Source organism: Vipera ursinii (genome assembly GCF_947247035.1).
Source record: "Vipera ursinii genome assembly, chromosome: 1".
NCBI lineage: Eukaryota > Metazoa > Chordata > Lepidosauria > Squamata > Viperidae > Vipera > Vipera ursinii.
In genome coordinates this window covers 61,051,750-61,064,399 of record NC_139512.1, presented here as the reverse complement: position 1 = coordinate 61,064,399, position 12,650 = coordinate 61,051,750, and the positions used below count along the sequence as shown (strand labels likewise).

The 12,650-nt window shown below is 38.4% G+C and overlaps 1 protein-coding gene across 1 annotated transcript in view; it reads left to right on the top strand.

The window, feature by feature from the left end:
- Nucleotides 1–7,940: 7,940 nt before the first annotated feature.
- AQR (aquarius intron-binding spliceosomal factor) overlaps nucleotides 7,941–12,650 on the top strand; it is a 53,166-nt gene continuing 48,456 nt past the window's right edge. Inside the window, exons 1-4 of the mRNA XM_083373882.1 lie at nucleotides 7,941–8,085; nucleotides 11,115–11,171; nucleotides 11,549–11,589; nucleotides 12,157–12,192. Coding sequence (XP_083230008.1) covers nucleotides 7,978–8,085; nucleotides 11,115–11,171; nucleotides 11,549–11,589; nucleotides 12,157–12,192 — 242 coding nt within the window. The 5' untranslated portion in view covers nucleotides 7,941–7,977. The remainder of the gene's footprint in view (nucleotides 8,086–11,114; nucleotides 11,172–11,548; nucleotides 11,590–12,156; nucleotides 12,193–12,650) is intronic.

The window sequence follows — 12,650 nt, the reverse complement described above, 5'->3', positions numbered from 1 at the left end:
TCGCATAACTTCAAATGACCATTAAGTGAATACTTGTAACTCGGGGATTACCTGTATTATACAAACCCAGCCTTCATGGGTTTTTGATTCAGTTTATCATGCAAACTCAAAATATGTGTCACTTTTATAAATCATGATTCAGTTAGCCATACAAACAAGCCATACAAACACAAGCATATGGCCCCAAATAGACATTTCCCCTCCTCATATGCTGTTACTAAAATAAATTTTCTCATCTGATTGACTCCTTGTACCCAATCTTCTCAAAAGGGATGGTTTGAATTAGATTGATCCCTACTATTACAGTGGTGACTGAACTATTTAAAATCCCCAGATGTGTCACATATTTATCCCATCAACTTTTACCAAAGGTTTATGTAGCTGTCCTTGAATGACTTTTTTTCAGTCAGAAGTTGCAAAAGAACCTATTCTTTCATTGTTTTGACAGGTCTTTGAATTGTCCTATTTTTGTTTGCTCTTTTAATCCCAATGCCTTTGCCCACCAAAATAAGTAAAGAAATGTTCCCTGTATTTAAAAATGCCCATAAATATTTTAGCTGCTCTTCCCTTGCTAATTTAAATTCCTCCACAAATAAATTTGGGGTGGCAATGTACCCTGTGATATATGTTCAGCTACCTTGAACAAGCCATTATTCAGAATCTCTAAAAACAAGGGGTTTTGACTTGATTTCCAGCATTGTCAAGTTAAAGAATAGTGAATTTGCACAGGCAGTAAATTTTATGCCTTGAAAACATGTGCTGAGGATAGTCCTCGGGTGGGATGGGATTTCTGAATTTTTTTCAATATGATTATCATATGCCTAAGCTTGTAAATTACACCAGTAGTTTTTTCTGCCATCTTTGTTATTATGAATTTCCAACATCCAAGCTGTAATGCTAGCAGCACATTTGTGACCTCCCAAGAATAAGGGAAGGCATAACTGGAATTGCTTTTTATCTGTTTTATACTTATGTATTTACACCTACTTATGGTATTTATATTTGTTACAAGAGCTTTTGCAGTCTCTGGATATAGTTGAGTTCTTATTAATCTAGTTTGCATAGATTAATGGAAATTGCTTTTCACTTTTTAATCATCTGCTGCCAGATAAAGTATTATTTATCTAATACTTCTTATTTCAGATGGCCAATGGTATCAAAAAGGAAAATGCCATTTCACTTTTTCTACTGAGAGCTAGGCTAGATCCACATAGCATAAAACAACATTTTTGTCTTGGCTTAGCATATGAAGTTAATCCAGGCATTTTGATTAACAGAACATAATTTGTTTTAATTTATTATATGAGCCCAGTCAATAATACTTTATTCAACAAACTACAATTAAACAAACCATGGTTTAGAATCATACATTCTGCTTCTGTGTCTTTCTGTAAGGATATCTGAACTGACAGCAAGGTTTCTGAAAGTAATCTCAACTTAGATCTCCAATAAATAAATTAAGTTAAAAAAATATCGATTAAAACAAAATAGCAAACATAAGTATTTTAGGGAAAAATGTGAAATGCTTTTTAGAGTACTACCTGTTAGACCAACTCAAATTCAGATAACAAAGGATGGTAGGAGGAGAATGGCATCAAGTCTGATCCTTGTATAATCTTAAATGGAATGTAGGAGTTGACTGCAGACAGACATTCAAATTATGCTCTATCAGATGCTGAAATGGTTTCTGATTGCTTCTAAGGGAGTAGAGTGGAATAAACAATTATTTATCTGGCATTCATGAAAATATAAAATCTGTCTCTTCAGAACCATCTTCACCCTTATGTCTTATGAAAGACATCAATTCCTGAAGAAGTAGGAAACAAAGTTTTTATATTACTAAAACTTAAGATGAAATGAGATGAAGTGTATATCCATAAATGCCACTTTGAATGAATTTTTCTTGCAGTTTGAAAAGTTGAAATCTCAGAGTATAAAATCCCAGCTTCAGTTAGCAAGTCTTCTTGCCTCATTGAAAGATCCCATTGCTAAATGTCTAATTTTAGTTTCCTGAAAGTCCAAGAAATCAAAAGCAAATTGACTAGAGTAGAACATCAACTATTACATGCTCGAAAATGCTTTCAAGAAAGGAGCAAGAGGTCACAAAAGATACATCTTTTGCTATTTTTTTAAATGAAATCTTTTACGAAAAAAGAGTATACCTAAGGTAGAAATTTCCAGGCCCTTACAATTGCCTTTTTATCTTATCCCTTAGCCTCTAAGATTCTCACAATAGAGGCAAACCTGTACTTACCTCTCTCTCAGTTATGATCCCAGAACATTAATTAATCTTTGTGCCAAAATATTGGCTGATTTTTAATGTAATAAACAATCCAAATCTACCAAGAAACCATTAGGGTCAGGTAAAGGTTTATTTCCACAGACTAATATGGCTTCTGAAGAATTAATTCTAATATAAAAATAATTCTCAGATATCCAAATGTCTCCTTGATAAAATATATATAATCATAATTTTAATTATAAGTCAAGGAATACTTATTAATGGTTTATAAAGGGAGATATATAAATATTGAATTAGCTCCTTATTACTGTTTTAAGTATAATGGGATGCAAGTAATACATATTTGAGAATAAGGCTTGCTGAGCATGGTGGGTGGACTCCGAATGGGCAGTATCTGATGGGGGGGAAGCGACAGGTTTTGTTGATACCATTTGGGAGGAGTTCGACCCTGTGACTCCGGATGAAGTGGATAGAATCATGGGAAGACTGAGTGCCGCCACGTGTTTGTTGGACCCGTGTCCCTCCTGGCTGGTGTATGTGACTCGGGAGGTTACACGAGGCTGGCTCCAAGCGGTTATCAATGCTTCTTTGAGTGAGGGGTGCTTCCCTGCCGCCTTGAAGCCACTGGGTGAGATCATCCGTGGTTTCGGAGTAAGGTACCATCAATATGCTGATGATACCCAGCTTTTTATCTCTACCCTGAACCAACCCAGTGATGCCCTGGAGGTGATGTCCCGTTGCCTGGAAGCGGTACGAGTCTGGATGGGGAAGAACAGGCTCCAACTCAACCAGGCCAAGACTGACTGGCTATACGTACTGGCATCTCAGGTAATCCAGGATATTCCATCTTTGGTTATGGGGCGAGAGGTGTTACCCCCAGTTGAAATGGCGCGCAACTTAGGCATCCTCCTGGATGCACGACTCAGTTTAGAAGATCATATAGGAGCCGTGGCCAGGGGGGCATTTGCCCAGGTTCGCCTGGTGCGCCAGTTGCGCCCCTATCTGGACCGAGATGCCCTATGTACGGTCACTCATGCGCTCATTACCTCCCGTATAGACTACTGCAATGCTCTACATGGGACTACCCTTGAAGACCACCCGAAGGGTTCAACTGATGCAGAATGCGGCTGCGCGGGTTGTGATGGGAGCGTCCCGATACTCCCATATTACACCTCTCCTGCGTGAGCTGCATTGGTTACCAGTTGCCCTCCGGGTGAGATTTAAGGAGCTGGTTCTTACCTATAAAGCCCTACATGACTTAGGTCCAGGATATTTGCAGGACCATCTGCTGCCAGGAACGACTGCCCATCACCCTGTGTGCTCACACAGGGAGGGCCTCTTCAGGGTGCCGTTGGCCAATGTCGACTGGCAACCCCCAGGGGGAGGGCCTTCTCTGTGGGGGGACCTGCCCTTTGGAATCAACTCCCCTTGGAGCTCCAGATGGCCCCGGATCTCTGTTCCTTTCGTTGTGACCTTAAAACATGGCTTTTTCAACAGGCCGACCTGGACAGATGGAAGGGAGGTTTTCTTAATTCTGTTTTATTGTGTTTTTAATCGGACAATTTATGGGATAATTTGATTTAATACCTTTTAATGTTTGTATTTTGTGTTTTTATTGTTGTTAGCCACCCTGAGTCCTTTGGGAGATAGGGCGGCATACAAATCCAATCAATCAATCAATCAATAAATAAATAATAAATAAATAATAAATAAATAAATAAATAAATTGTGCTAAACCATGTTTGTTTTATCACGATTTATTATATACTAGTCCTCCTCAGATTATACAAACTATTGTTGAAAGAAAAATCTTCATCAGGGTCCAGTCCAAGCTGGGAATAAACAAAATGGAGGCTGCTTTAGAAAGAAGGTTGGAGTTTATTGAAGAGCAGAGCCAGACAGAAAGATGGCTCTGGGAAAATTGACCACATGTAGTAGGGAGTGGTAGGATTTTATACCTTCTGGAGCTTTTGTTTAGAGTTGTTCCTGTGGCATGAACTTTGACTTGAGTCTGAGTGTGCCTTTCTAGTATTCTGATGGTGGTGAGTTAATCCTATTATGACTGTTGGATATTTTTTGTGAGGGATTGTTGATTCTAGGGATCTTTGTCTTTCTAATCCAAGCTTCCTGGCTCCAATCTTTCTGACAAGATTATCACATCTGCATTTCTGCAGACCTCGTTTCTGTTTGGGGCAGAAAGACATGGGGGTGGGGGCATTGGTTGGTTTCTGCCTTTAAGATCCTTTGGGGAAATATATTCTGCCTTTTTAATATTTCCCAAAATATTACTTTCTCTGGATTCTTCCCAGACTATTCTTTGCATTATCTCAACTTTAAGCAAAGTTAGTTATTTTGGTGAAGTGAAGAAATAGCCAAGCATGGCAGAAATATACTTTAACTAAATTAAAAGATGCCTTCCACTTATTATCCATATATCTCTGTAACAAAAACCAGCACCTAGATAAATCCTGGAGGAAGATTGTGCATGTATGTGGTTTGAGAAAATGGGAACAAAATGGCATAATGTCTTTATTACACTACACAATCACTGACAACTTCAGTGTTGCATTTAGAATACTGTAATGTGGATGAAAAACACTGAATATGCAAAACATTCAGAAGAAATTTTAACAAATTAAATACTTGCTTTTACATCCTATGTCCAGCAGAGGGTAGCAGCCATCATCTGTTTCTCATTTCACAATAAACAGTTGAAGGTTCATCATACAGAAAAGAGTAGCTTTAGTAAATCCAGTATTTTCAATACAGATCGTTTTGTTCAAAATACTCATAAGAATATTGTTTATTCAGATATTTAGAGCCACTGCATTCTATTGAATTTATTGACCTCTAAAATTGTGCTGACTGACAATTCTAGTTCTAATTACAATAATCTACTCTAGAAAATAATATAGCAACATCTCTTTATATGACTGGATTCCTTGTGACTGCACAGCTATGTACCTGTAGTTATCTTTGCAGCAACAGAGAAGTGGCAAGCTAATGCCATCTTTCAGATTTTCTCTGACTTCTCACTTTAATTTACTGCCAAAGGATTTCCTAATATGACAATAAATGCCAAGTACTGTGATCTTTAATTTTTTTTACAGCAGCCAAGATCCCCCTACTGCTGCCACTTAGACACATCTGGAAGGTAAAGTACCATGTTGGAGAATCCTATACTATATAACAATGCTTTCTGGATTGTCTATGGAGATTCTCAGTCACCCAGGTCATGGTTGTCCCAAATATGCCTTTTCAAAAGGCAACTGGACTTTCTTTGGTTTGTTTGTTTGTTTATTTATTTATTTATTTATTTATTTATTTTATATACCGCCCTACTCCCAAAGGACTCAGGGCGGTTTACAAGGCAAAATTTAAAAACAATACAATATAAAATTAAAATAAAATTAAATTAAGTCTAGCTGCAAAAAATTAAAATCACAATTTAAAAACATTAAACCCCTCAGTCCAGACCAGATAACTCAAAGAGCCAGGTTTTTAGGTCCTGGCGAAATGAATGAACGTCGGGGGCAGTCCGGAGTTCCGTTGGCAGTTGATTCCATAGGGGAGGCGCACCCACAGAGAACGCCCTCCCCCTGGGGATCGCCCGTCCCTGAAGATGTTTCACTTCTCATCCAAGTAGCTTCTTCAGTTCTTATTATCCGTTCTAGACAGTCTTGCTTTGCAATTAGTCTTGTATTATTTACTTATTTGGATTCTAGGTTTGATTATATTAATTAGGAAGCTTAAAATTGTCTTCTGTAGCAGTCTAAATGCACAATTTTGAAACACTAATTCTTCGTCTCAAACTCTGAGGAGTCAAGTTTCTTCATATTACAACACTATCAAATTAATATCTACATAACCTTTCAATCTAAGATAAATATTGCCCGAAGCTGCACTTTTTAAAAATATACAAGTCTTTCTCAATAGATGCTTTTTGACTGTTTGGACTATCTTTTCACTATACCGCCAGTTTGCCTGAGTCTGTCGTCTAACCTATCTGGGGGGTATTGATTTGCTATCCAAATTAACCTGGATTTTCAAACCTTGCTTTTAAAGCACGGGAATATCAAACCATCGAGTGGTTAATTGTATAAAATAAATGCAAGATTAACTCTTGGTATATGAACATATTCATTAGCTGTCCTTCAGCATTATGAAAGCAGTTTGTCATTGTCTTCTTCACTTCCCCCCCAAAAAAATTCTAATGTGTAACCCTGAGATTTTCTGATGGCTTCCCATCTACCCCATTCATTTTGTTTTGTGAGATCAACCAGGGTCTATTAGTCAGTGTATCTCAATTTCAATTACTTTAAGATGTGTGGACTTCATCTCCCAGAATTCCCCAGCCAGCATGATGTATTGGGACTGTTTTGCCATTGCCGGCACATGGGGTGGGCATGGCTTCCACATGACGCGTGCAGATTGACACCCCTGTGGATCTAGTCCCTTGCTCAAGCAGGAGACTATATCATTCCAGAAAAATGACCAATATCTTCTTAAAAGCCTCCAGTATTGGAATACCCACAAATTCCACTGTCAATTTTTCCTTAATTTCAGGTTGGTTCTCTTTTTCATAAATTTCCATCCCTAACTTCTTGTCCTGCTTTCAGGTGCTTCGGAGAATAGGAACCCCCATACCTTCTTTGTAGCAGCCCTTGGAACACTGCTATCATGTCACCCCCTGGCCTAGTCTTTCTCTTTGCTAAACTAGACATACCCAATTCCTGCAAGCATTTTTTCGTGTTTTAGCATCCAAGCTCCTAATCATTGCTTTTCTTTCTAAAGTCTCAATATCTTTTTTTTTGTGCGTGTGCGTCGTGGTGACCAAAAATGGATTCAGTATTCCAAGTGTGGTCTTGCCAAAGCAGTATAAAGTGATGCTAACACTTCACACCCTCTATTCCTCTATTGATCGTATTGGCTTTTTTGGCAGCTGCAGCACACTGGTTTTTTTGGTTGGGAAATTCTGAGAGTTGAGGTCCACGCATTTTAAAGCAGCTGAAGCTGAGAAACACTGGCCTAGGGCAGGGGCAGGCAACCTCGGCTCTTTTATGACTCATGGACTTCAACTCCCAGAATTCCTGAGCCAGCCAAGCTGGCTCAGGAATTCTGGGAGTTGAAGTCCATGAGTCATAAAAGAGCCGAGGTTGCCTACCCCTGGCCTAGGGGATGCCACCTAACTGGGATGCAGTAAAGCAGGGGTCTTCAAACTCGGCCCTTTTATGACTCATGGACTTCAACTCCCAGAATTCCTCAGCCAGCATGCCTGGCTGTGGAATTCTGGGAGTTGAAGTCCATGAGTCATAAAAGGGCCGAGTTTGAAGACCCCACGCAGTAAAGGAAACCCTTACAATCCCTCCTATCCCTCCCCTACTTTTACTCGAACGGAGTCGCGTTGCCGTAGTAAAAATCTCGAGAGCAATAGACGAAAGCTACCATTCGCTCTTTCCCTCCCCCCTCCCCTCCCCTCCTATCTCCTATTGGTTGGAAACCGTCTTACGTAAAGGGTTCGGCGAGCAAGCAGGAGTAAAAGAGCGGAAGTAATTCTGATACTCGGGGGGGGGTACTGACGGGGCAATTCCATTTGCTGAAGGGAGAGGGGTGGGTGGGCCTAAGCGAGAGAAAAAGAAAGAGAGAGAGGAGGGGAAAAACCCCTCCCTATCGTGAACCCGGAAGGGGTTGACTAACTTGAGCGGGGATTTTTTTTTTCTTCATGCGGGAGCAAGATGGCTGCGCCGGTAGGATCTGTTCTTCAGCAACCGGAGTCTCTCCCTCCGCCTAAGAAGATCGTGGCTCCCACCGTATCTCAGATTAACGCGGAGTTCGTGACGCAGGTAAAGGCCGCTGCCGGAGAGGAGGCTGCAACTCCCCGGACGAGGCGGGAGTTGGAAGGAGAGACGGGAGTTTTGTTTTGGTCAGAGCTTCTTGGCAACCTATTCCTCTTGGCTTTCCTCATACCTGGAAGAAAGTTAAGCTAGTGGCCGCAGGTTCTGGTCTAATAGTCTAGGAAGGTCCCATGCACTGCCTTTCCTTAATGCCGGTCCCAGCCAGGTTAGTTGCCCCACCAGAGCTGCCACCTGCAGCCTAGGGCAGGGGTAGGCAACCTCGGCTTTTTTTATGACTCATGGACTTCAACTCCCAGAATTCCTGAGCTGACTCAGGAATTCTGGGAGTTGAAGTCCATGAGTCATAAAAGAGCCGAGGTTGCCTACCCCTGGCCTAGGAAGATGTATTTGGACGCATCCAAGGCATAAAATCGGAGATGGCTGTTCAAAAAATCTCGCTTCTGATCTCTCACAGGGCCATCTTTAGATAGCCAGGTATAATTTTGTGGAAAAGCATCTTCGTGTTTTTCAACTGTATCTATTTTTTCTAAAGAGCTTAGAGCCAACCCCCAATACTACTTTATTAATTATACATACATATACATATACATAAGGGACGCGGTGGCTCAGTGGGTTAGGACACTGAGCTTGTCGATCAGAAGGTCGGCAGTTTGGTGGATCAAATCCCGAGTGCCGCGTAACAGAGTGAGCGCCTGTTACTCGTCCCAGCTTCTGCCCACCTAGCAGTTCGAAAGCACGTAAAAATGCAAGTAGAAAAATAGGGACCACTACAGTGGGAAGGTAACAGCGTTCCGTGCTAGTCATGCCGGCCACATGACCACGGAGACGTCCTCGGACAAGCGCTGGCTCTTCGGCTTTGAAACGGAGATGAGCACCAGCCCCTAGAGTTGGAAACGACTAGCACGCATGTGCGGGGGAACCTTTACCTTTACCTTTATACATATACATATACATATATACATATATATACATATACATATACACATCACATACACATACACATCCACACACACACACACACACACACACACACACACACACACACATATATATATATATATATATATATATATATATATATATATATATATAAGAGAAGAGTAATCTAAGGGCTCACTTCTGCACAATGCGCATGTTGCTTATCTTGAAAAGATACGATGACATTTGTATGTGTGTTTTCTGTAATAAAAACTTTATCTGGTTTAACACAACAAATTAGCCTGAAATTATATTACATGTTTTAAGATGAATGGATGTTAGTGGATAGTAAGATGGATACTGAAACATCCAGTTCTATACCAAGTTGTATGAAAACAAAGCTATCAATTCAGCTCATGTTGAATTGTCATTGGTTGAATAAAATTCAAAAACGAATTATTGCATTCATATTTCTTTCAGAGAATTGCTTATACGGTTTTCTCTTCTCTTCCTAATTTATCATCATAATAGTTTAACAAATCCAGCAAATTGTAGTTTTTTCAACATACTTTAGGCAGTTATTGTTTATTGCAGTACTGTATGTTTGCTGAATTGTAGACTAAGCCATGCTTTATGAAAGAAAATAGCACTACATCATAAACAGAAAAACTGTGTTATAGCTTAGCATAATGCATGAATTCAGATAGAAATTGGCATAAATTTCATGGGTCGATAGTGATTTAAACATAGGTATGCTATCATAATACTGGAGGCTAAAACATATAAAGAATGGCTGCTACAATTGGGTATGGCTAATTTAATGAAAATAAGGACTGGGGGTCACATGGTAGCAGTGTTCCAATATCTTATTAGTGGAACAACTTGCCTCTGGAACTTGTGAACGCTCTACCACAGGAAGATTTTAAGAAGAGATTGGACAATCATTTGTATGAAATGGTCTAGGGCTTCCTGCCTGAGCAGGGGGTTGCACCAGAAGACCTCCAAGGTCCCTTCCCACTCTTTTATTCTGTTATTCCATTTCTGGGTAAGCAACTTTATGCAAAGCACAGAGAAGAAGTATATAATATGTTGTTACAGGAAATGGTTACAATTTTACATAAATAATTAGAATTGGCATTCTTGAATAATAAAGGAACAAACACTTGCTCTTACACTCAGCTATTTTTGCTTCTAATGATAAATGTTTATTCATGGATTATATAGCCCAACTCCCTGGCCCTTGCTGAAATTCCTTGCTATTGCATTCCTGACATCTGGCTTTTAAAAAACATCTTGGAGAAAAGAGAGTCTACCACCTCTTGAGGCAATCTGATTGACTTTTTAAAGCTTTAGTTGTTAGAAAATTATTTCTGGTTCTAATTTAAACCCATTGTTTCTTACATCCTTTGGAGCAAATCTGAACAACTCTACCTTATATCTGACAGCCCTTTGGATATCTGAGAAGAGCTTTCATAACTCCCAGGAATCTTCTCTCCGGTTGTAATGCCAGATTACTTATGAAATGAAAATTACAGGTAGTCCTCGAGTTATGACCACAGTTGAGCCCAAAATGTATGTTGCTAAATAAAACATTTGTTGATTTGCCTCATTTTACAATTTTTCTTGCCACTGTTGTTAAGTGAATCATTGCATTTGTTAAGTTAGTAATGTGGTTAAGTGAATCTGGATTCCCTATTGATTTTGTTTGTCAGAAGGTCTCAAAAGCTGCTCACGTGACCCCAGGACACTGCAACGGTGATAAATCAGTTGCCAGGCATCTGAATTTTGATCATGTTACCATGGAGATTCTGCAATGGTCATAGGTGTGAAAAACTGTCATAAGTCACTTTTTTTCAGTGCTGTTGTAACTTTGAGTGGTCACTAAATGAATTGTTGTAAGTTGAGAACTACCTCTTTATGCCCCAAAAGGCTAAATGCAAACTAACCTAAGAATGACTTACTAGATTAAATTATCTAATGCCTTCATTTTGCTAATACACTTTTAACCTCACATAATAGTATACATTTAATATTGTAAATACAGTGTTAGTAATGTATATGAATAGTATAATTGAATTACATGACCTTTTATTTTGCAGCTGGCAAATAAATATTGGGCACCACATGTCAAGAAAAAGCTGCCATTTGAAACAAGGGTAATTGTTTAAATATAATATTTAGTAATTTGATCTTAACAATAGATACCACAAATTAAAAAATGTTTAATTGGATAAAGAGCAATAACAATATCAAACTTTTTTTTGTAGTTTGTATCTTAACTTTAAAACAATATTGATTTTACTCTTAAAATTAGCTAGCAAGAGTTTTTAATTACTTTTTTATATCCTGATACATCCTTATTTTTAGCAAGACATTTGTAAAATTTCTGTAGTAATAGAAAAATTAAGTGTAATAACAGTGCTGGACTATTTATTGCTTATTTAATTCCTTGCAGATGCACATTACTGGGAAAAAGAAAATACATAAGACAATCATTTTATTATACATCTTAATTTTTTTCTTGTTTTTTTAGGTTATTGAAGATGTGTATGAAAAAGAAATTGTTAGGTCAAAGTATGTACCATATACTGCATCTTATGTATAATTGCCAAATTGCTTATTTTATAGATACATTTTATACTTTTTACATTACATTTAAAGCATAATAAAATTAATTGATGTGAGCTTTTTTCTTCTATAAATTGTATTGCATGGACAGTTTTATTCACTGGAATAAATGAAAGTAATAATCCAAATCAGGCCTTTATGAAGCATATTTGTTTAAAAAATCTTATATATCCTTAGATATCATTATCATGTTCAAGATAGCAAAACAACTGTGTTGCAAGGGGTTCTTCAGGTTAAGGATAAAGGTACCAATCTTCTGAGCAGGAATTGTGTACGTTGCCCAAAATCATATGCAAGTGAGATGGCCAGTTATTTACATTCAAAAATAAATTTCCTTCCCACCAAATGTAGGTCATACCACAGCTCTAGGCAGCAGAGCTCATAATGAGGGATATAAAAGTTGCAATTTAGCAGTATTTGGAGACCCTTGAGTGATACATGCCTGGTTTAGTCTGAGATATTCCTCTTTACTGATTTTGATGTGACAAAATTTAATTTTTTTATTGATTTCAGATTTGCTATCAGAAAGATAATGCTTCTAGAATTTAGGTAAGTATATTTTTTACAGAAAATAAATTTAAAGTATGAACTGATCATAGAATGAGCTGATACTAGCTTCAAATCTGATGACAGGTAGTCTGGTATAGCATAATAGTTCATTATGAATTCCTGGATGAAAATTTTCTTGAACTATTTACTCTTTAGCACAGTGAAGAGTAAAGGGAATTAAGGGAATAGGAGGGTTGTATGAGTTTATGCATTTGATTCCAAAATTATGCTTCAGAATCTACAACAAAGCAATAGCAATAGAATAGCCCTTAGACTTATATACTGCTTCACAATGCTTTACAGTCCCATCGAAGTGGTTTATAAAGTCAGCATATTGTCCCCAACAATCTGGATCCTCATTTTACTAACCTTGGAAGGATGGAAGGCTGAGTCAACCTTGAGCCACTCAGAATCAAACTCCTGGAGTGAGCAGTTACCGTAGTTAGACTGCAGTGCTC